The sequence below is a fragment of the Rhamphochromis longiceps genome, linkage group LG5 (assembly GCF_057381845.1).
Source record: "Rhamphochromis longiceps isolate RC_006_pf linkage group LG5, R_longiceps_female_GT1.1, whole genome shotgun sequence".
NCBI classification, from domain to species: Eukaryota; Metazoa; Chordata; class Actinopteri; order Cichliformes; family Cichlidae; genus Rhamphochromis; species Rhamphochromis longiceps.
The window spans coordinates 5,244,291-5,266,094 of record NC_140561.1 but is presented as its reverse complement, the minus strand read 5'-3'; the positions used below and the strand labels follow the sequence as shown (position 1 = coordinate 5,266,094).

The 21,804-nt window shown below is 39.2% G+C and overlaps 3 protein-coding genes across 3 annotated transcripts in view; 2 read left to right on the top strand and 1 right to left on the bottom strand.

The window, feature by feature from the left end:
* The window catches only part of LOC146669067 (uncharacterized), a 576,742-nt gene that overhangs the window by 177,175 nt on the left and 377,763 nt on the right, over positions 1 to 21,804 (top strand). The window lies entirely within an intron of this gene.
* The window catches only part of LOC146669081 (copine-9-like), a 217,505-nt gene that overhangs the window by 135,866 nt on the left and 59,835 nt on the right, over positions 1 to 21,804 (bottom strand). The window lies entirely within an intron of this gene.
* On the top strand, positions 4,238 to 7,669 carry LOC146669082 (uncharacterized). Its single transcript, XM_085407771.1, has 2 exons — positions 4,238 to 4,632; positions 5,088 to 7,669. The coding sequence occupies exon 2, from the start codon at positions 5,912 to 5,914 to the stop codon at positions 7,667 to 7,669; it is 1,758 nt and encodes a 585-aa protein (XP_085263897.1). The 5' UTR covers positions 4,238 to 4,632; positions 5,088 to 5,911.

Here is a 21,804-nt window from a genome sequence, read left to right as displayed (position 1 = left end):
ACTAATGTCAACTCCTACCCTTTATATCAGTTCTAAGAGGTGTTGAAGGAGCTGTGTTGCTAAATATAGCTACGACTGCTTGTGTCCTCCTAGGCAAAGGCCAAATATAGAGGCCAAGTGACTTATAGTCGTCTTTATGGATTAGCTTGGGGGCTGGAAGTTTGGTGACTCACTAGGTATGTCAGTTAAGGGACACGAGCAGCTAGATGTTAAAACGGTTTACCTTGATTGCATGTTGTGCATTCATCACAAATCAAAATGAAAACCTTTGATGACTCCTTTCATCTCACTGTGGCCTTTATATTCCTCTCTCACCTATGTAACACTGTTGACCAAACATGGTACATGGTAAATGGCCTGTATTTGTATAGCGCTTTACTTAGTCCCTAAGGACCCCAAAGCACTTTACACTACATTCAGTCATTCACCCATTCACACACACATTCACACTGTGTCTGTGCAGAGCCTATTTTTGATGGTAAAACATGCTGTATCTGCACATAAAAACCACAATCACTAATAGGTATTTGGCCACATTCTGATTTTGTTGTGGTTATTGCCACTGTGTTTGTACAGCACCAGTCAAAAGTTTGGACAAATCCATCCATTCACTTTTGACTGGTAGTGTATGCCACTGATCCTGATCTGCTGTCTTTACTTGCCAGTCGGAGAACTGAAAGCCACACATGTTGTCAACTGTTTGAAGCAAATGAAAGTTATTAAGTACAGATTGGTAGAGACTGTAGAACTATCAACGTCCCTCTCCTGGAATTGATTAAACTCATTAAAACTCTTCTGTTAATCAAAGATTTTCTGTATGCTGGGCAACATATCAAACCCTGTGTGACTCTCGATGCAGTCAGTGAGTATGTGAATGTTAAGTGCTTAGGCAGAAAAAAAAAACACTTTCATGAATGGGTGGATTTTATTCTTTTTTTCTAGAAAATTTTAACACGAGTATCTGTACTTCAGTTTAAATGATAGTTGCTGTTTGACGACAATAATCCCTATTATATAATGTTATTGTTCAAATTTGTTAACCGGACCTATCAAATAAATGTGGTATATGCAAAACATCACAGAGTGAAATGCAGGTTAAGAGAATTTAACTACTAACTAGATATACTGTTTGGATGGGAGATCACTTTCGTCCACATCTATCTCTTGTGATTCAGGAGACTAAAAATAACTTGCATGGAGAGGTGTGAGTATAATAATTGATTGCTCTCCGCTGAGATGCTCGCTTTTATTGGAATTCCGTCTCATGACCCGGTATCAGGGGTCTCAAACTCGCGGCCCGGGGGCCACTTGTGGCCCACGTCACCCCTACTTGTGGCCTGTACATTGGCGTGAAGAAATATAATTCGATTAAGCCTTGAAGTTGTTTTTGTTATTAGGGAAGATTTGTTTGTTATTGAATGCAATATTAAAATAAGTTCTTTAAAAAGAAAAAAAAAATAATAATTTGAGGGCAATATGAGCAGAGAGCACAAACGTGGAGGGATTGGCTGGGTTAGTTCAGTGAGAGAGTTATTTGTGAAGAAAACAATTTTCACTAGCAGTCAAAAACTAATGTGTACACTATTGTCTGCATTTTTATTTTGTTACAGACGTATCGCTACATCTATCACTTCGGCCGTCTTCCTCTGCTTGTCGTCCACTGCTATGTCCGGTTGGTTAGCCACCACCATTTTGTCCGTTTGTATCTGAAAGTCCCACAGGATCTTACCTTAGTCATTCCCCACCACCCTAGGGGGCGTCTCCCATTTTGACCTTGGGACGTGCGGGCCATACTCCACAAAGCCACTTGGTTATGGCGTTCCATGTATGCCCTGCCTGCTAACCATGCACCCTGCTGTTATGTGCTGGATTGTGTCAGGGGCTCTTTACACAGCCTGCACCTGGGCTCTTGCCTGGTTAATATTGCCTGGTGTGATAGACCCCAGCCTCTATGGATCTTACGCTCAGAGCTTGCTCCTGATGTAACAGCAGTCTGGCGAGGAAAGAGCGGCTAGCAGGTCCAGCGGTTATGTGAGGTTAGCCAGATAACTCGAGGCCAGTCAGTTCAATTTAACAACTGACCTTTATTTGACGTTAACAACATAAGACCATACAAGCCAGGTCTCCACAGCTCTACTCCGTTCATACATGCATGTGCGGGGATGGACAGGCGCCGATGCCAGCCCGTTACAATGGTGAGGTCTCTCTCGGAACAGACACATGACATACACACACACACGTCACACACACTAGGAGACTCCCCCCAACCCAACTACTACAATAGTTGGGCAACACCCCCTAGCGGTGCTATACCACAATGATAAGGGTTGTTACACTGTGATGCTATGATTATTTCAGCCACTGGTTGCCGGTGGTCCATACTTGTGCAGGGGCCTGTCCTTCCATGATTTTTCCTCCTCTTCCTCCTCTATCTTGGGTTTCTGCTGCCTGAAGTATTCACTAAGCACGCGGTTGGTTGGGGCCATCTTGCTGATGTACTCGTGGATGTTCGCTGCCTCATCCTGAACTGTGGTGCTGACACTCACCAGTCTCCGGCCTCCTTCCTTCTGCTAGCGTACAGCGTCAGGGTGCTGGACTTGGGGTGAAACCCTCCATGCATGGTCAGGAGCTTTCTTGTCTTGATGTCAGTGGTTTCCATCTCCTCCTTTGGCCAGCCTATTATCCCAGCAGGGTACCACAGGCAGGGTGTCGGTGTTGATAGCCCGGATCTTGTTCTTGCCGTTCAGCTGACTTCTAAAGGACTTGCCTGACCCTCTGCAAGTACCTGGTGGTTGCAGCTTTCCTTGCAGCCTCTTCGTGGTTCTTATTTCCCTGTGGGATTCCCAGGTACTTTTAGCTGTCCTCGATGTCTGTAATGTTGCCTTCTGGTATTTCAATCCCCTCAGTTCTGACTACCTTCCCCTTTTTCGTTACCATCCGACTACACTTCTCAAATCCGAATGGCAATCCAGTGTCTTTGAATTTCAATTCAGAATTCAGAATTAAAATTTATGAAACATTTACATAACATCCACAACCCCATAAAAGTAAAAACTTTTTTAAATCAAAGTTGACTGTGCAGTTTCTATGTCCCACTGACCACTGAAATGATAAATAAAAAAAGTACCAATGTTCATTTGACTGCTGAGTGAGAGGGCTTGTTTCTAGAAGTACTTTAGTAGAAGTAATCAATTCGAATTAAGCTGATGTTCTTTATTAACACGCCCCCAATTCCACCTTTATACTACAGTAGCATTATTCTGTTTAGGGGTTGAAAGAATGTGACATCTGCTTATATAGAGTTGATTGTTGTTGACTAAGTCCACAAAGAGCAGTAAACCTCAAACTACAGCACATCTGACCAAACCCATTACACAAAGAAAACAGCATGAACTCATAATATAAATTCTTATGAGACTTACCTCCACCTCCCCCACTACACCAATATTTAGGGTTTCCCCGCATGCAAAATCACACTTTGAGCCTTGGATAGACTCATCACCACTGTAGGAGACTTATTACTCGTAGGTTCATTAACAAAACCGTAATGGACAGTGCTACATGTTTTTATGAGACTCTCTGCATCTACTTATATTGTTGGAAATAGGGCTGCCACAAACAATTATTTTGATAGTCGACTAGTCACCGATTATTTTTGCGATTAGTCGACTAATCAGATCATCATCCATTGGACGTACAACGTACAGCTTATTGCACCAGCAGCATCTGCTCTTATATAACTATCATTATCTTACAGCTTTAAGTGTTTAAGGTCTGTGCTAACTAAAAATAAAGACAAGATGATAGTTTATTAAATTGTAATGAAATTTGCAGATTGTTTCGGTGGAGTTTAATAAACTCCTTGCTATCTAAAATAAAACAGGACATCGGAGTATATTCTCGAGCATCTCACACTTCTGATAATCAGCTGTCTGCTTGATGTTTATTCAGCTGTGTAAAAACTATAACTTAAATCTCAGCCAATCCGATTTACTCAGGAACAAATAAAATACTGAAAAAAGCCAAACAATAACATTTTTAAGTTATCTAAGTGACTTATATTACATGTTTAACCTGAGTAGCGAAAGACGGCGGTGGGTTTGAAAATGATCTGCCGGGAGTCCGGTGTTCTCAGCGGCTCTAGTGAGCCTTGCCCCCGGCTCGCTATCGAGCTAGTGGGTAACCGACGTGTAACCCACATAAAATGGGGGTACCACTTTAAGGACTGATATGAGGAGAGATGGACAGCCTGCCCAACCAATCGAAATGCACAGGTCCCAGTATGTTTTGACCAATGGGAGAGCAGTCTGCCGCTGTATGTCCCACCTACGTGCTCTGTGTTTGCTGCTATGTGTGGAGGTAGTCGCGTGCTGGCAGGAGAAAAGAGAGACTGAAGCTTTTGAGCTGGAAAAAAAGTATTAGATATAAGTTGCAACCAACTGTGTTGCACATAAGTTCACTGGTTATCAGCTACCTTTCATGTTAAAAGTAGCCACAGTGAGTAAGCAGGCAAATGCTGCATTTTTCTGGTGACTTTAAAAAGTACCGCGTGGAGCTAAACTGTTAGCCTTTGTTAGCTCTGGTTGCTATCAACTGCCTGGAAGTTCATCTCAATCTGCTTCCAGAAGTAAGGTAACACTTGAAGCGCAACTTATGTTTATTTTTCCTTCATGTCGTATTACGGTTATTAAAGAGAAAACATGTCCTGTTACGTTATTTAGAGCCCTGCATTTTCCGACCGAGAGACACTATGCCATTGTCTTCGGCCGTGATGCGCTGAGATCGGTGAGCACATGTTGTATGTCTCAGTTAGTTCACGTCTGTTTCACATTTTATTGTTGAGAAACTGAATTAATCTCAATTGTTTGATTAATAATTGCCGCATATGCGACATATATGCATATGCACTGACTTTACTTGGTTTAATGCATAGTTTATGTAAGAGAGATGTTTTATTTTTGCAAAATTGAGTATTTTTATTGCAAATTTATGTTGAATGTGATTTAAACAAAATCCTAAGTTGTGAATTATAGCTAGAACAGCATAATTAATATTTGAATTGCTCTTCTGACCCTGTCTGTTGACAGGTCAGGTTTTTTTTGTATGCTGATTTGTTCCTGAGGTGGATTCCTCCAGTGAAATAGATGGCGAGCCTTCCCACCTGGACTTAGAGAGACTGAGATTCGCTTCTTTTCCACTTGATGATCTGCTGCACCTTGCGGTGTGGTAGGACTGTATCACTCACACTTTCACGCACAGCTGGTTATACATAAGACCACTGACTGACATTCTTTCATCCCTATTTTCTTTCACACCCTGGGAATTTTTTGGACTTTACCCCTTGGACATTTTTTATTTGGGACTTTAAATAATGAGCTGTTGTGTAGAGCATTCTCCACATGTGAAAAGAGTGTGAAATTTTCATTTGAATGTGCATTGGATTTGTGTAATCTGTTTCTATAAGAGTTAAGGAGTCAGGTTACTAGGGTGCACCCGAGCATTGAAACCCGAGCATTGAAACCCGAACATTGAAAACCAAAAATAACACTTGGCCAAGTCATTGCTTTAGTAGTTTGTGTTTTACTTTTCTTTTAATTTTTGTAAGTTTCCTTTCTACCATTGTAAAGTGTCTTTAACCTGTGCTTGTCAACCTTATGGTTTATGTCACTAAAGTTGGCTGGTTCTTTTGAGTTACATTCTTGTCTCTGTGTCTCATTTGAACACACCCCTGTGCTCCTATAGTCGAGCCTATTGGCCCATTGATATATTCTTTTCAACAATTCCCCTTACTGTGTTACAGTGAGAGCTTTGGCGAGCCAGCCAGGAGCATGGTTGTGTGTGTTTAAGTGCTAGACAATTTGTGTGTGGTGTTTAAAAGTGCTTAATCTGAGCTATAACTTCTAGAGAGAAAATGGATGTTGTGCTAAGTGAATCCGTCAGAATTCCCAATTCTGTAGTTGTTAGTGGGATCACAGGATCAGAGACTGATGAGGAAGTGTCCACTTTCCTCCAAAAATATGGTTCCATCAACCGTTACTTTCGTCTAGACGATCCTGAGTCAGATTACCATAAGCACATGATCATCGAGTTTACACATGAGACTGCCATGCACACATTGGAGCCACTGTTACCTCTGCGGCTTCCAAGTACAACCCAAGCAGGCATCGTGTATGAGTTAAAGGCCTTAGGAAGTGTTTACTCCCTTGATGCCAGAAACAAAGCCACTAAAATGTACATGGAACAGCTCCGTGAAATTGCCAAACTGAGTGGAAATTCATTAGAGGAGATGTTAAAGGAAGAACTTAAAAATCTGGTTTCATCGGCAGGAAGTGCTATTTCCCAGTCATCTCAAACTGGTCCAGAATCCTCAACTGTACAGAGCCCACTTCCACAGAAAGACTTAACCAGCAAGGGAGACGTTTCATTTTCTGAGGACCCTCAATCAGGTGTACCTCTAGACTCCACAGTTTTGACATCACCAAATAACGCAAGTAAATCTCTTACCTCTCCCAATTTCAGTGAAAACCTGACTGATTTCAGCCCCTCACAGACTCTTCCAGCTTCTTCTGGGGCCGCTTCTAGCCCCATAATTGATGTTAATCCAACTGCTGTTCAGCGAGTAGTTGTTGAGCATGTAGTGCGCAGCAATGAGAGCTCACCCCAGTTCGCATCATCTGGTAGACTCAGGGCTTATTCGGGCAAGAGCCCACGTCCTAGCCATGAGGCAGATTATGATACGTGGCGAGCTAGTGTTGAAATCCTTATTAGAGATCCTTCTGTGTCTGATCTGCACTGCACACATCGTATACTTGACAGTCTGCTTCCTCCTGCTTCCGAGATGATTAAACATCTGAGTCCACAGTCTAGACCCTCTGCCTATCTTGAGTTGCTTGACTCTGCCTACGGAACAGTCGAAGATGGTGATGAGCTGCATGCTAGGTTCATGAGCACATTTCAAAATGATGGAGAGAGAGCTTCTGTTTTCCTGCAGAGGCTGCACACTGCATTAAGTAGAGCCATGAGACGTGGTGGTGTGTCCGCTCATGATTTTAACCAACAGCTCTTAAAGCAGTTCATTCGAGGTTGTTGGGAGAATGCACTAATAATCGATTTTCAGCTAGAACAAAAAAAAGAAAACCCACCTTCCTTTGCAGAGCTGCTGCTTCTTCTTAGGACAGAAGAAGATAAACAGGCTGCAAAACTGAGCCGCATGAGGCAGCATTTTAGTCATGCTAAGTCTGCCCAAAACTCTAGAAAGCAGCACGCCACGTCACACGTGCAACTCGCTCACACCACCAATAATCTGGTGGACAAATCTGATCTTGAGACGCTAAAGCAACAAGTTGCTGACCTCAGCATTCAGCTTAACAGTCTTGTATCTGAGAATCATAAGACGAAACAACCTAAGCAGCAAAAAGCGAGGTCCGTCACACCTGACACCCACGGTGTGAAACCAAAAGTGGCCAGTCAGCATCCCTCCACATTTAAAGCTAACAGTAGACCACGTCCATGGTACTGTTTCCAGTGTGGGGAGGATGGCCATGTCGTCTCAGTTTGTGATAAAGCGCCAAACCCTTCCCTTGTAGCAGCTAAGAAAAGACAGCTGAAAGAAAAACAGGCTGCTTGGGAAGCCTCTAATGCTTCTCGAAGTGAGGCACATTTAAACTGAAGCCTACTCCCATAGAGGGACATATGGGAGTGGAGTCTCGCAATGTCAGTCCCAAAATCCTGAAACCTGCCATTAAAAACGTTAAAGTGGAAGGATCAAAATTTCCACATGGCCTTGTAGGAACTAAGACCACAGCTCAAGTAACTATTGCAGGAAGAGACACAAACTGTCTTTTGGACACGGGTTCACAAGTCACAACTGTACCCCAGTCTTTTTATGAAGAACATCTTGCAGATCTGACCATTCATCCCTTAAATGAGTTGCTTGAAGTGGAGGGTGCCAATGGCCAGTCTGTCCCTTACTTAGGATATGTTGAGCTTACCATCACCTTTCCTAAAGAGTTTGTAGGCTCTGATATTGATGTTCACACTCTGGCCTTGGTTATCCCCCATCTCCGCTCTACAGCCCATGAGCAGGTACTCATAGGCACAAACACCCTTGATGCCCTCTATGCTAATTACCAGAAGCTTTCACCCTTTCAGCCTTTGTTTAATGGGTATCAAGCAGTTCTCCAAATACTTGAGATGCGACAAAGAAACTTTAACTCTGGTAGCCTTGGTTGTGCAAAACTGACAGGTAAGATGCCTGCAGTCGTTCCTGCAGGACAGACTGTTGTCCTGGAGGCCTCTGTCAATGTAAATCCCGTGAACATGCAAAGAGATGTTGTCCTTGAACATCCTTCAGCCTCTTCACTACCAAATGGCTTGCTAGTTTCAGCAATTGCAGTCACTTTACCACGCAAACGTCAGTGTCTTCTCCCTGTCGTAGTGAGAAATGAAACCAACCATGACATTGTCATACCCCCCAAAACACCTTTGGCAGATGTTAATGCTATCTTGCAAGTGCTACACAAAGAGCAAACTGTCAGAGAACCAGACTGCTCTAAATTTCAAGCTAAGTCTTCCTCAGAACTGAGCTTTGATTTTGGAGATTCGCCCTTACCCACTGAATGGAAGGAACGAGTTACAAACATGTTAAACGACATGCCAAATGTCTTCTCTCAGAACGAATTGGACTTTGGACACACTGACAAAGTCAAACACCATATCAAACTCAGTGATGAGACACCCTTTAAACAAAGAGCACGTCCCATACACCCCAATGATGTGGATGCTGTGAGACAACATCTACAGGAACTCCTTGATTCTGGTGTTATACGAGAATCTGAGTCCCCGTTTGCTTCCCCCATTGTTGTCGTTCGTAAAAAGAATGGCTCTGTTCGTCTGTGTGTAGACTACAGAAAGCTGAACCTGCAGACCATCAAAGACGCTTATGCCCTTCCAAAATTGGAAGATGCATTCAGTGCTCTTGCAGGTTCTAAGTGGTTTTCGGTCCTAGACCTCAAGTCTGGATACTACCAGGTCGAGATGGAGGAAGCGGACAAGAATAAGACCGCATTTGTTTGCCCACTTGGATTTTGGGAATTTAATAGGATGCCTCAGGGGATCACAAATGCGCCTTCGACGTTCCAGAGATTGATGGAGAAGTGTGTAGGAGATATGAATCTCAAAGAGGTTCTGGTGTTCATTGATGACCTGATTGTCTTCTCATCATCCCTGGAGGAACATGAACAGCGTTTGAAACATGTCCTGCAACGACTGATGTCATATGGCTTGAAACTGGCACCAGAAAAGTGCAAATTCTTTCAGACCTCGGTAAAATACCTTGGTCACATTGTTTCCGCAAGAGGAGTAGAGACTGACCCTGACAAAGTTGAGGCCTTAAAGACCTGGCCTATCCCCACAAATCTTAAGGAACTTCAGTCCTTTTTAGGATTTGCTGGATATTATCGAAGGTTTATTCAGGGCTACTCTATCATTGTCAGACCACTTAACGAACTAACCTCGGGCTACCCACCAATTAGGAAGCGGAACAACAAGCCAAGGACACACGCAAATTCAGAGTATCGCAACCCAAAGGAACCTTTTGGTCAGCGTTGGACACCTCAATGTCAGGAGGCCTTTGACCAAATAATAGCAAAGCTAACCTCCGCTCCAATCTTGGGATTTGCAGACCCCCAGCTTCCATATGTTTTACATACGGACGCCAGTACCATTGGCCTTGGTGCTGCCTTATATCAGGTACAAGATGGACAGTCCAGGGTCATAGCTTTTGCAAGTCGTGGTCTTTCAAAGAGTGAGAGAAAGTACCCAGCCCATAAGCTGGAGTTTTTGGCCCTTAAGTGGGCAGTCACGGAAAAATTCTCTGACTACCTATATGGTACAGACTTTGTAGTAGTGACTGACAGCAACCCTCTTACATACATTTTGACCTCTGCAAAGCTTGATGCAACAGGGTATAGGTGGCTGTCCAGTCTTTCCACCTATTCATTTAGTCTTCAGTACAGAGCGGGAAAACAAAATCTGGATGCTGATGCGCTCTCGCGTCGTCCTCACAGTCCACCAGAGGATGATTATGCATCTAAGAAGGAGAGTGAGAGAATCCGGCAGTTCACACTGTACCACCTGAGCAACCCTGAGAGTCCAGAGACTGTTCCCTTGGATGTAATTCAGGCTATTTGTGAGCGCCATATGGTCACCTCAGCCGTAGCTAATGTTGGATCCACCACTTCTGGGTTGACCTTAGTTGAATCCCTCACTCACCAGTCCACAGCTATTCCTGACTGCTTCCAACAGGAGCAAGTGGATGGGCTTCCCATTGCCCACTCAATTTCTGAGGAGGAGTTGAGGCAAAAGCAGACATTGGACCCTGCTATCAATGCAGTGATTGTACTCTTGGAGACTGGCGAAACTCCACCTCCCAGCCTTAGGTTAGAGCTACCAGAACTTCCCCTGTTACTCAGAGAGTTAAATCGGCTTGAAATACAGAACGGAGTGCTCTACCGTAAGCGGCAAGATGGTCCCAACACCTCATATCAGCTTGTGCTCCCTGAGGAGCTAAGAGCCACAGCACTTACAAGCCTTCATCATGATATGGGCCATCTTGGAGTCGAACGAACAGTAGACTTGGCAAGGGCCAGATTTTATTGGCCGAAAATGCACATGACCATAGAAAAAATGGTCAAATCTTGTGAGCGATGTATTCGTCGAAAAACGCCTCCAGAGAAAGCTGCTCCATTGATAAACATTAAGACCTGCAGACCTCTCGAACTAGTGTGCATGGACTTTTTATCAATAGAGCCAGATCGCTCAAACACGAAAGATGTATTGGTCATAACTGACCATTTCACAAAGTATGCTGTGGCAGTGCCAACTCCAAATCAACGAGCACAGACTGTAGCAAAGTGTCTCTGGGACAACTTCATTGTCCATTATGGTTTTCCCGAAAAGCTTCTTAGTGATCAGGGTCCTGACTTTGAATCAAAGACCATCAAGGAACTCTGTGAACTTACTGGCATGAAGAAAGTGCGTACAACCCCCTACCACCCTAGAGGGAATCCGGTTGAGAGATTCAACCGCACTCTTCTCCAGATGCTTGGGACACTGGATCGGTCAGATAAACTCCACTGGAGAGACTTCGTCAAGTCTCTGGTACATGCTTATAATTGTACGAAGAGTGACGTGACTGGATTTTCCCCCTATGAATTGATGTTTGGGAGGCAACCAAGACTGCCCATTGACTTAATCTTTAGGTTGCCCACTAATGCTACTAAGCAGACTCATTCCCAGTACGTCGGTAACCTAAAATCTCGTTTGGAAGAAAGCTACCGGATTGCCACCAATAATGCACAAAAGAATGCAGGTCGCAACAAAGCCAGATTTGACCGACGAGTGGTTGAATCAACATTGCAGAGTGGAGACAGAGTTCTTGTACGAAATGTGAAGCTGCGTGGAAAACATAAGCTGGCAGATAAGTGGGAAACGGATGTTTACATTGTCCTTAAGCGAGCTGGAGAAATGCCGGTCTACACAGTTAAACCTGAGGGTAAAGATGGACCTGTGCGGACTCTACATCGTGACTTGCTTCTCCCATGTGGATTTCTGTCAGCAGCTGCAGAACCCGAGACAGTCAAAACCCATCCAAACAGGAGACCCAGAACAAGGCAGTGTTCTGTTGTCGAGGGGGAAGATGAAATTCCCTCTGATATGGATGATGTATCTGATTGGACATTTCGCCCTCTCATTACATCAAAGTCCGACGTATATGTCCCAGTACATGAAACTCACAAGTTGAGTAAACCTCCTTGTGTGGTCAGACAATCAGCAGAACCAGAGGTGCCTACAGTTTCACTTCCACCTGATCCTCCTGCCACTAAATCCCTTGTAGAGGAAGGTGAAGGAATGATTCAGGATGTACCTGACCGTGACAACTCACCTGACCGTGACAACTCACCTGAAGCAAACATACTGCATGGGCTTGACTCAGCCAAAGGACTTCCTCAAAGTTCAGAATTGCAGCAGTCTGAGGAAGCTCCTCAAGATGATGGGATGAGCTCTGATGCAGCATGTGAAGAAGGATTAAGTGATGTGAACAGACCTGTTACTGAACAGCCTGAACCTGTGATGATCCAGAATAATGGACTTCAAGATGCTGAGCCATCTCTTCGTCGTTCTAACAGATTGCAAGCAAAGCCCAAGAGACTGCATTATGTGACACTTGGGAATCCTCTGATAACGGTGGTGAATTCTCTTTTTCAAGGCCTAAGTGAGGCATTGACTAGCTCTTTAAATGGATTTGAAGATCCAACTAGTAATTATGTTGGAAAGGTCAAAGCAGTGTAACTCAGTGCCACCCTGCAGATGCCCAGGGACGGGCATACCATCAAGAGGGGAGGGTGTAACCCACATAAAATGGGGGTACCACTTTAAGGACTGATATGAGGAGAGATGGACAGCCTGCCCAACCAATCGAAATGCACAGGTCCCAGTATGTTTTGACCAATGGGAGAGCAGTCTGCCGCTGTATGTCCCACCTACGTGCTCTGTGTTTGCTGCTATGTGTGGAGGTAGTCGCGTGCTGGCAGGAGAAAAGAGAGACTGAAGCTTTTGAGCTGGAAAAAAAGTATTAGATATAAGTTGCAACCAACTGTGTTGCACATAAGTTCACTGGTTATCAGCTACCTTTCATGTTAAAAGTAGCCACAGTGAGTAAGCAGGCAAATGCTGCATTTTTCTGGTGACTTTAAAAAGTACCGCGTGGAGCTAAACTGTTAGCCTTTGTTAGCTCTGGTTGCTATCAACTGCCTGGAAGTTCATCTCAATCTGCTTCCAGAAGTAAGGTAACACTTGAAGCGCAACTTATGTTTATTTTTCCTTCATGTCGTATTACGGTTATTAAAGAGAAAACATGTCCTGTTACGTTATTTAGAGCCCTGCATTTTCCGACCGAGAGACACTATGCCATTGTCTTCGGCCGTGATGCGCTGAGATCGGTGAGCACATGTTGTATGTCTCAGTTAGTTCACGTCTGTTTCACATTTTATTGTTGAGAAACTGAATTAATCTCAATTGTTTGATTAATAATTGCCGCATATGCGACATATATGCATATGCACTGACTTTACTTGGTTTAATGCATAGTTTATGTAAGAGAGATGTTTTATTTTTGCAAAATTGAGTATTTTTATTGCAAATTTATGTTGAATGTGATTTAAACAAAATCCTAAGTTGTGAATTATAGCTAGAACAGCATAATTAATATTTGAATTGCTCTTCTGACCCTGTCTGTTGACAGGTCAGGTTTTTTTTGTATGCTGATTTGTTCCTGAGGTGGATTCCTCCGGTGAAATAGATGGCGAGCCTTCCCACCTGGACTTAGAGAGACTGAGATTCGCTTCTTTTCCACTTGATGATCTGCTGCACCTTGCGGTGTGGTAGGACTGTATCACTCACACTTTCACGCACAGCTGGTTATACATAAGACCACTGACTGACATTCTTTCATCCCTATTTTCTTTCACACCCTGGGAATTTTTTGGACTTTACCCCTTGGACATTTTTTATTTGGGACTTTAAATAATGAGCTGTTGTGTAGAGCATTCTCCACATGTGAAAAGAGTGTGAAATTTTCATTTGAATGTGCATTGGATTTGTGTAATCTGTTTCTATAAGAGTTAAGGAGTCAGGTTACTAGGGTGCACCCGAGCATTGAAACCCGAGCATTGAAACCCGAACATTGAAAACCAAAAATAACACTTGGCCAAGTCATTGCTTTAGTAGTTTGTGTTTTACTTTTCTTTTAATTTTTGTAAGTTTCCTTTCTACCATTGTAAAGTGTCTTTAACCTGTGCTTGTCAACCTTATGGTTTATGTCACTAAAGTTGGCTGGTTCTTTTGAGTTACATTCTTGTCTCTGTGTCTCATTTGAACACACCCCTGTGCTCCTATAGTCGAGCCTATTGGCCCATTGATATATTCTTTTCAACAATTCCCCTTACTGTGTTACAGACGTCTCCGAAAACGTCGGAGCGCTTTTGAAAATATGTGGTGTCTTGATAAACCGAGCAGATATTTGAAGTTTACACAGCTACATTCTCGCCTGAAAATATGTTAAACGTTTCAAATTCCGTTCTTGTCATCCTAATTCTGTTGTTTTCATTCTAATCCAGTTCTTTTCATTCAAATTCTGTTGTTTTCTTTCCATTTCCGTGGTTTTCATTCTAATTCTGTTGTTTTTATTCAAATTCCGTTCTTGTCATTCTAATTCTGTTTTTGTTCGAAATCTGTTGTTTTCCTTCTAATTCAGTTCTTTTCATTCTAATTCAGTTCTTTTCATTCTAATTCAGTTCTTTACATTCTAATTCAGTTCTTTTCATTCTGAATCTGTTGTTTTCATTCAAATTATGTTGTTTTCTTTCAAATTCCAGTGTTTTCATTCAAATTCCGTTGTCATTCTAATTCTGTTGTTTTCTTTCAAATTCTGTTGTTCTCCTTCTAATTCAGCTCTTTTCATTCTAATTCAGTTATTTTCATTCTGATTCTGTTGTTTTCATTCAAATTATGTTGTTTCCATTCAAATTCCTGTGTTTTCATTCAAATTCCGTTCTTGTCATTCTAATCCAGTTCTTTTTATTCAAATTCGGTTCTCTTCATTCTAATTCTGTTGTTTTTCCTCTAATTCTGTTGTTTTCATTCGAAATCTGTTGTTTTCCTTCTAATCCGGTTCTTTTAAATTTAATTCAGTTCTTTACATTCTAATTCTGTTGTTTTCATTAAAATTCCGTTGTTTTCTTTCTAATTCTGTTGTTTTCGTTCAAATTTTGTTGTTTTCTTTCAAATTCCATTCTTGTCATTCTAATTCTATTTTTTTTTTGTTCAAATTCCTGTCTTCATTCAAATTCAATTCTTCTCATTCTAATTCTGTTGTTTTCATTCGAAATCCGTTGTTTTCCTTCTAATCCAGTTCTTTTCATTCTAATCCAGTTCTTTTCATTCAAATTTTGTTGTTTTCATTCAAATTCCGTTCTTGTCATTAGAATGTTTTTGTTTTCTTTCAAATTCTGTTGTTTTCATTCAAATTTTGTTGTTTTCACTCTAATTCTGTTGTTCTCATTCAAATTCCTGTGTTTTCATTCAAATTCTGTTCTTGTCATCCTAATTCTGTTGTTTTCGTTCAAAATCCGTTGTTTTCCTTCTAATCCAGTTCTTTTCATTCAAATTCTGTTGTTTTCTTTCAATTCCCGTGGTTTTCATTCAGATTTTGTTGTTTTCTTTCAACTTCCAGTGTTTTCATTCAAATTCCATTCTTGTCATTCTAATTATGTTGTTTTCTTTCAAATTCCGTTGTCATTCTAATTCTGTTGTTTTCTTTCAAATTCTGTTGTTCTCCTTCTAATTCAGCTCTTTTCATTCTAATTCAGTTATTTTCATTCTGATTCTGTTGTTTTCATTCAAATTATGTTGTTTCCATTCAAATTCCTGTGTTTTCATTCAATTTCCGTGGTTTTCATTCTAATTCTGTTGTTTTTATTCAAATTCCGTTCTGGATATTCTAAATCTGTTTTTTTGTTCGAAATCTGTTGTTTTCCTTCTAATCCAGTTCTTTTTATTCAAATTCGGTTCTCTTCATTCTAATTCTGTTGTTTTTCCTCTAATTCTGTTGTTTTCATTCGAAATCTGTTGTTTTCCTTCTAATCCGGTTCTTTTAAATTTAATTCAGTTCTTTACATTCTAATTCTGTTGTTTTCATTCAAATTCCTTTGTTTTCATTCAAGTTCCGTTCTTGTCATTCTAATTCTGTTGTTTTCATTCGAAATCTGTTGTTTTCCTTCTAATCTGGTTCTTTTAAATTTAATTCAGTTCTTTACATTCTAATTCTGTTGTTTTCATTAAAATTCCGTTGTTTTCTTTCTAATTCTGTTGTTTTCGTTCAAATTTTGTTGTTTTCTTTCAAATTCCATTCTTGTCATTCTAATTCTATTTTTTTTGTTCAAATTCCTGTCTTCATTCAAATTCAATTCTTCTCATTCTAATTCTGTTGTTTTCATTCGAAATCCGTTGTTTTCCTTCTAATCCAGTTGTTTTCATTCTAATCCAGTTCTTTTCATTCAAATTTTGTTGTTTTCATTCAAATTCCGTTCTTGTCATTAGAATGTTTTTGTTTTCTTTCAAATTCTGTTGTTTTCATTCAAATTTTGTTGTTTTCACTCTAATTCTGTTGTTCTCATTCAAATTCCTGTGTTTTCATTCAAATTCTGTTCTTGTCATCCTAATTCTGTTGTTTTCGTTCAAAATCCGTTGTTTTCCTTCTAATCCAGTTCTTTTCATTCAAATTCTGTTGTTTTCTTTCAATTCCCGTGGTTTTCATTCAAATTTTGTTGTTTTCTTTCAACTTCCAGTGTTTTCATTCAAATTCCATTCTTGTCATTCTAATTATGTTGTTTTCTTTCAAATTCCGTTGTCATTCTAATTCTGTTGTTTTCTTTCAAATTCTGTTGTTCTCCTTCTAATTCAGCTCTTTTCATTCTAATTCAGTTATTTTCATTCTGATTCTGTTGTTTTCATTCAAATTATGTTGTTTCCATTCAAATTCCTGTGTTTTCATTCAATTTCCGTGGTTTTCATTCTAATTCTGTTGTTTTTATTCAAATTCCGTTCTGGATATTCTAAATCTGTTTTTTTTGTTCGAAATCTGTTGTTTTCCTTCTAATCCAGTTCTTTTTATTCAAATTCGGTTCTCTTCATTCTAATTCTGTTGTTTTTCCTCTAATTCTGTTGTTTTCATTCGAAATCTGTTGTTTTCCTTCTAATCCGGTTCTTTTAAATTTAATTCAGTTCTTTACATTCTAATTCTGTTGTTTTCATTCAAATTCCTTTGTTTTCATTCAAGTTCCGTTCTTGTCATTCTAATTCTGTTGTTTTCATTCGAAATCTGTTGTTTTCCTTCTAATCTGGTTCTTTTAAATTTAATTCAGTTCTTTACATTCTAATTCTGTTGTTTTCATTAAAATTCCGTTGTTTTCTTTCTAATTCTGTTGTTTTCGTTCAAATTTTGTTGTTTTCTTTCAAATTCCATTCTTGTCATTCTAATTCTATTTTTTTTGTTCAAATTCCTGTCTTCATTCAAATTCAATTCTTCTCATTCTAATTCTGTTGTTTTCATTCGAAATCCGTTGTTTTCCTTCTAATCCAGTTCTTTTCATTCTAATCCAGTTCTTTTCATTCAAATTTTGTTGTTTTCATTCAAATTCCGTTCTTGTCATTAGAATGTTTTTGTTTTCTTTCAAATTCTGTTGTTTTCATTCAAATTTTGTTGTTTTCACTCTAATTCTGTTGTTCTCATTCAAATTCCTGTGTTTTCATTCAAATTCTGTTCTTGTCATCCTAATTCTGTTGTTTTCGTTCAAAATCCGTTGTTTTCCTTCTAATCCAGTTCTTTTCATTCAAATTCTGTTGTTTTCTTTCAATTCCCGTGGTTTTCATTCAAATTTTGTTGTTTTCTTTCAACTTCCAGTGTTTTCATTCAAATTCCATTCTTGTCATTCTAATTATGTTGTTTTCTTTCAAATTCCGTTGTCATTCTAATTCTGTTGTTTTCTTTCAAATTCTGTTGTTCTCCTTCTAATTCAGCTCTTTTCATTCTAATTCAGTTATTTTCATTCTGATTCTGTTGTTTTCATTCAAATTATGTTGTTTCCATTCAAATTCCTGTGTTTTCATTCAATTTCCGTGGTTTTCATTCTAATTCTGTTGTTTTTATTCAAATTCCGTTCTGGATATTCTAAATCTGTTTTTTTTGTTCGAAATCTGTTGTTTTCCTTCTAATCCAGTTCTTTTTATTCAAATTCGGTTCTCTTCATTCTAATTCTGTTGTTTTTCCTCTAATTCTGTTGTTTTCATTCGAAATCTGTTGTTTTCCTTCTAATCCGGTTCTTTTAAATTTAATTCAGTTCTTTACATTCTAATTCTGTTGTTTTCATTCAAATTCCTTTGTTTTCATTCAAGTTCCGTTCTTGTCATTCTAATTCTGTTGTTTTCATTCGAAATCTGTTGTTTTCCTTCTAATCTGGTTCTTTTAAATTTAATTCAGTTCTTTACATTCTAATTCTGTTGTTTTCATTAAAATTCCGTTGTTTTCTTTCTAATTCTGTTGTTTTCGTTCAAATTTTGTTGTTTTCTTTCAAATTCCATTCTTGTCATTCTAATTCTATTTTTTTTGTTCAAATTCCTGTCTTCATTCAAATTCAATTCTTCTCATTCTAATTCTGTTGTTTTCATTCGAAATCCGTTGTTTTCCTTCTAATCCAGTTCTTTTCATTCAAATTTTGTTGTTTTCATTCAAATTCCGTTCTTGTCATTAGAATGTTTTTGTTTTCTTTCAAATTCTGTTGTTTTCATTCAAATTTTGTTGTTTTCACTCTAATTCTGTTGTTCTCATTCAAATTCCTGTGTTTTCATTCAAATTCTGTTCTTGTCATCCTAATTCTGTTGTTTTCGTTCAAAATCCGTTGTTTTCCTTCTAATCCAGTTCTTTTCATTCAAATTCTGTTGTTTTCTTTCAATTCCCGTGGTTTTCATTCAAATTTTGTTGTTTTCTTTCAACTTCCAGTGTTTTCATTCAAATTCCATTCTTGTCATTCTAATTATGTTGTTTTCTTTCAAATTCCGTTGTCATTCTAATTCTGTTGTTTTCTTTCAAATTCTGTTGTTCTCCTTCTAATTCAGCTCTTTTCATTCTAATTCAGTTATTTTCATTCTGATTCTGTTGTTTTCATTCAAATTATGTTGTTTCCATTCAAATTCCTGTGTTTTCATTCAATTTCCGTGGTTTTCATTCTAATTCTGTTGTTTTTATTCAAATTCCGTTCTGGATATTCTAAATCTGTTTTTTTGTTCGAAATCTGTTGTTTTCCTTCTAATCCAGTTCTTTTTATTCAAATTCGGTTCTCTTCATTCTAATTCTGTTGTTTTTCCTCTAATTCTGTTGTTTTCATTCGAAATCTGTTGTTTTCCTTCTAATCCGGTTCTTTTAAATTTAATTCAGTTCTTTACATTCTAATTCTGTTGTTTTCATTCAAATTCCTTTGTTTTCATTCAAGTTCCGTTCTTGTCATTCTAATTCTGTTGTTTTCATTCGAAATCTGTTGTTTTCCTTCTAATCTGGTTCTTTTAAATTTAATTCAGTTCTTTACATTCTAATTCCGTTGTTTTCTTTCTAATTCTGTTGTTTTCGTTCAAATTTTGTTGTTTTCTTTCAAATTCCATTCTTGTCATTCTAATTCTATTTTTTTTGTTCAAATTCCTGTCTTCATTCAAATTCAATTCTTCTCATTCTAATTCTGTTGTTTTCATTCGAAATCCGTTGTTTTCCTTCTAATCCAGTTCTTTTCATTCTAATCCAGTTCTTTTCATTCTAATCCAGTTCTTTTCATTCAAATTCCGTTCTTGTCATTAGAATGTTTTTGTTTTCTTTCAAATTCTGTTGTTTTCATTCAAATTTTGTTGTTTTCACTCTAATTCTGTTGTTCTCATTCAAATTCCTGTGTTTTCATTCAAATTCTGTTCTTGTCATCCTAATTCTGTTGTTTTCGTTCAAAATCCGTTGTTTTCCTTCTAATCCAGTTCTTTTCATTCAAATTCTGTTGTTTTCTTTCAATTCCCGTGGTTTTCATTCAAATTTTGTTGTTTTCTTTCAACTTCCAGTGTTTTCATTCAAATTCCATTCTTGTCATTCTAATTATGTTGTTTTCTTTCAAATTCCGTTGTCATTCTAATTCTGTTGTTTTCTTTCAAATTCTGTTGTTCTCCTTCTAATTCAGCTCTTTTCATTCTAATTCAGTTATTTTCATTCTGATTCTGTTGTTTTCATTCAAATTATGTTGTTTCCATTCAAATTCCTGTGTTTTCATTCAATTTCCGTGGTTTTCATTCTAATTCTGTTGTTTTTATTCAAATTCCGTTCTGGATATATTCCGTTCTTTTCGTTTGAAATCCGTTGTTTTCCTTCTAATCCAGTTCTTTTCATTCAAATTTTGTTGTTTTCATTCAAATTTTGTTGTTTTCATTCAAATTCCATTCTTGTCATGGAAGAATGACAAGAATGTCATTCAAGAGACATGACATTCTTGTCATGTCTCTTTTGGCTCTCAGCGAAGGCGGTCGCACTTTTCTCCTCTCCTGCCCTTATCTTCTCTGCTTAGCTTCTTATGTCCTTGTCTTGTCTTGTGTTTTTACTTACTTTTCTCTGGAACACTCTCTCACAGTCTGTTCTCTAAAACCTAAAAGAGGAATTATGGATTTGATCAACTGGTCTCTGAATGCAATTGACACCCCTTCTCAACTAGAAGTCTGGGCTCGGGTGAGCCTGACTGCTGAAGATATCTACCTATTCAGAACCATGATAACAGGGTTCTTGCTGATCGGAGCTGGCTTGGCCCTGGCTTATCGAAGAATTAAGGAAGCGGAACCGGCTGTTCAAACCCTGACAAGGCTGCCCGCTGGGATTGAAATGATGGGACGAGGCATGAGTTTCTCAAAATGGGCTCATTGAGTGCAGCACGGAGAAGATCTTGGAGAACGCACGGCTGCCGTGAATACTCAGAACAAGATCTCTGAGTGAAAAACTGGATTACATCTGGAGGGGCTAGCTCGAATAACACCTTTGAGTGCAAATTCGATCACATCTTGGGGAAGTGCACTGCGGTCGTGAGTTCTCAGAACCTGCTCTTTGAGCAAAAGGAATGACAACATCACGGAACGTAAGTTTGGATAACATCATAGAAAGCTCACGGCTCTTCAACGGGAGATTGAGAGACCAGTGTTGGACTGTTAGAACAGCTTTGAAATTCATATGAGTTGTTCGCACAAAAGTAAAAACCATCATCACTTCATGCGGAGACCCCTTCGGCGCCAGCTGTGGCCTCAAGGCTGGAGCTGAACAAAACACCCTCGCTATCGAGCTAGTGGGTAACAGACGTCTCCGAAAATGTCGGAGCGCTTTTGAAATATGTGGTGTCTTGATAAACCGGGCACATATTTGAAGTTTACACAGCTACATTCTTGCCTGAAAATATGTTAAACGTTTATTTTGTGACCCAGAAAGAATAATAAGAGCAATGTCTGTGAAGGTTCTCAGTCATCCAGGTCATCGTAGTCAAAGGAGCTTGCAAAGAAAAGTATAAGAGTAATATTAAAACTAACTAGCTGCCACCATTGTTGGAAACTGAGCTGGGCTGCGCTATGAATTCTGGGACACAGCTTCTTCTTCTTCGGGGTTTAACGGCAGCTGGCATCCTTGTACATGCAGTGCTGCCATCTTCCGTTTCAGTCCGTTATTACACTCTCAAATCCTACTACTCATTCCTGCGTCTTTTGTGATCTTACAAAGCTTCAAACGACGCATTCACTAATAAATTAGTCGTCGACGATTTTGATAGTTGACGTAATCGTGACTAGTCGACTAATTGTGGCAGCCCTAGTTGGAAACATTACTACATTTTATTCTTGATTCATTTTATTTTATTCTTTTCCTAGATTGCAGACATTTTTGTTTCATTAGTGCTCTGTTTGAGTACCTGCACATTGTACCTCATATCTTTTTGTCTGTTTGCTTGGTAATTTTTTAAGTGATTTTAAGTGACAAAAATATTTTCATGTTTATTATTATTCAAATATCTTTTTTCTATTTTTTTTCTATTTCTATGTTGTAAACACTTGGTAGAGCTCTGCAGGTCAGGGACAATGTTCATTGCAATGAAAATTATTTTAAATGTACATTTGGAAAACAAATTCTTTACT

Bases quoted from the DNA above. Each gene is read 5' to 3' on its own strand.
- LOC146669082 (XM_085407771.1), top strand. From the start codon at position 5,912: ATGGATGTTGTGCTAAGTGAATCCGTCAGAATTCCCAATTCTGTAGTT.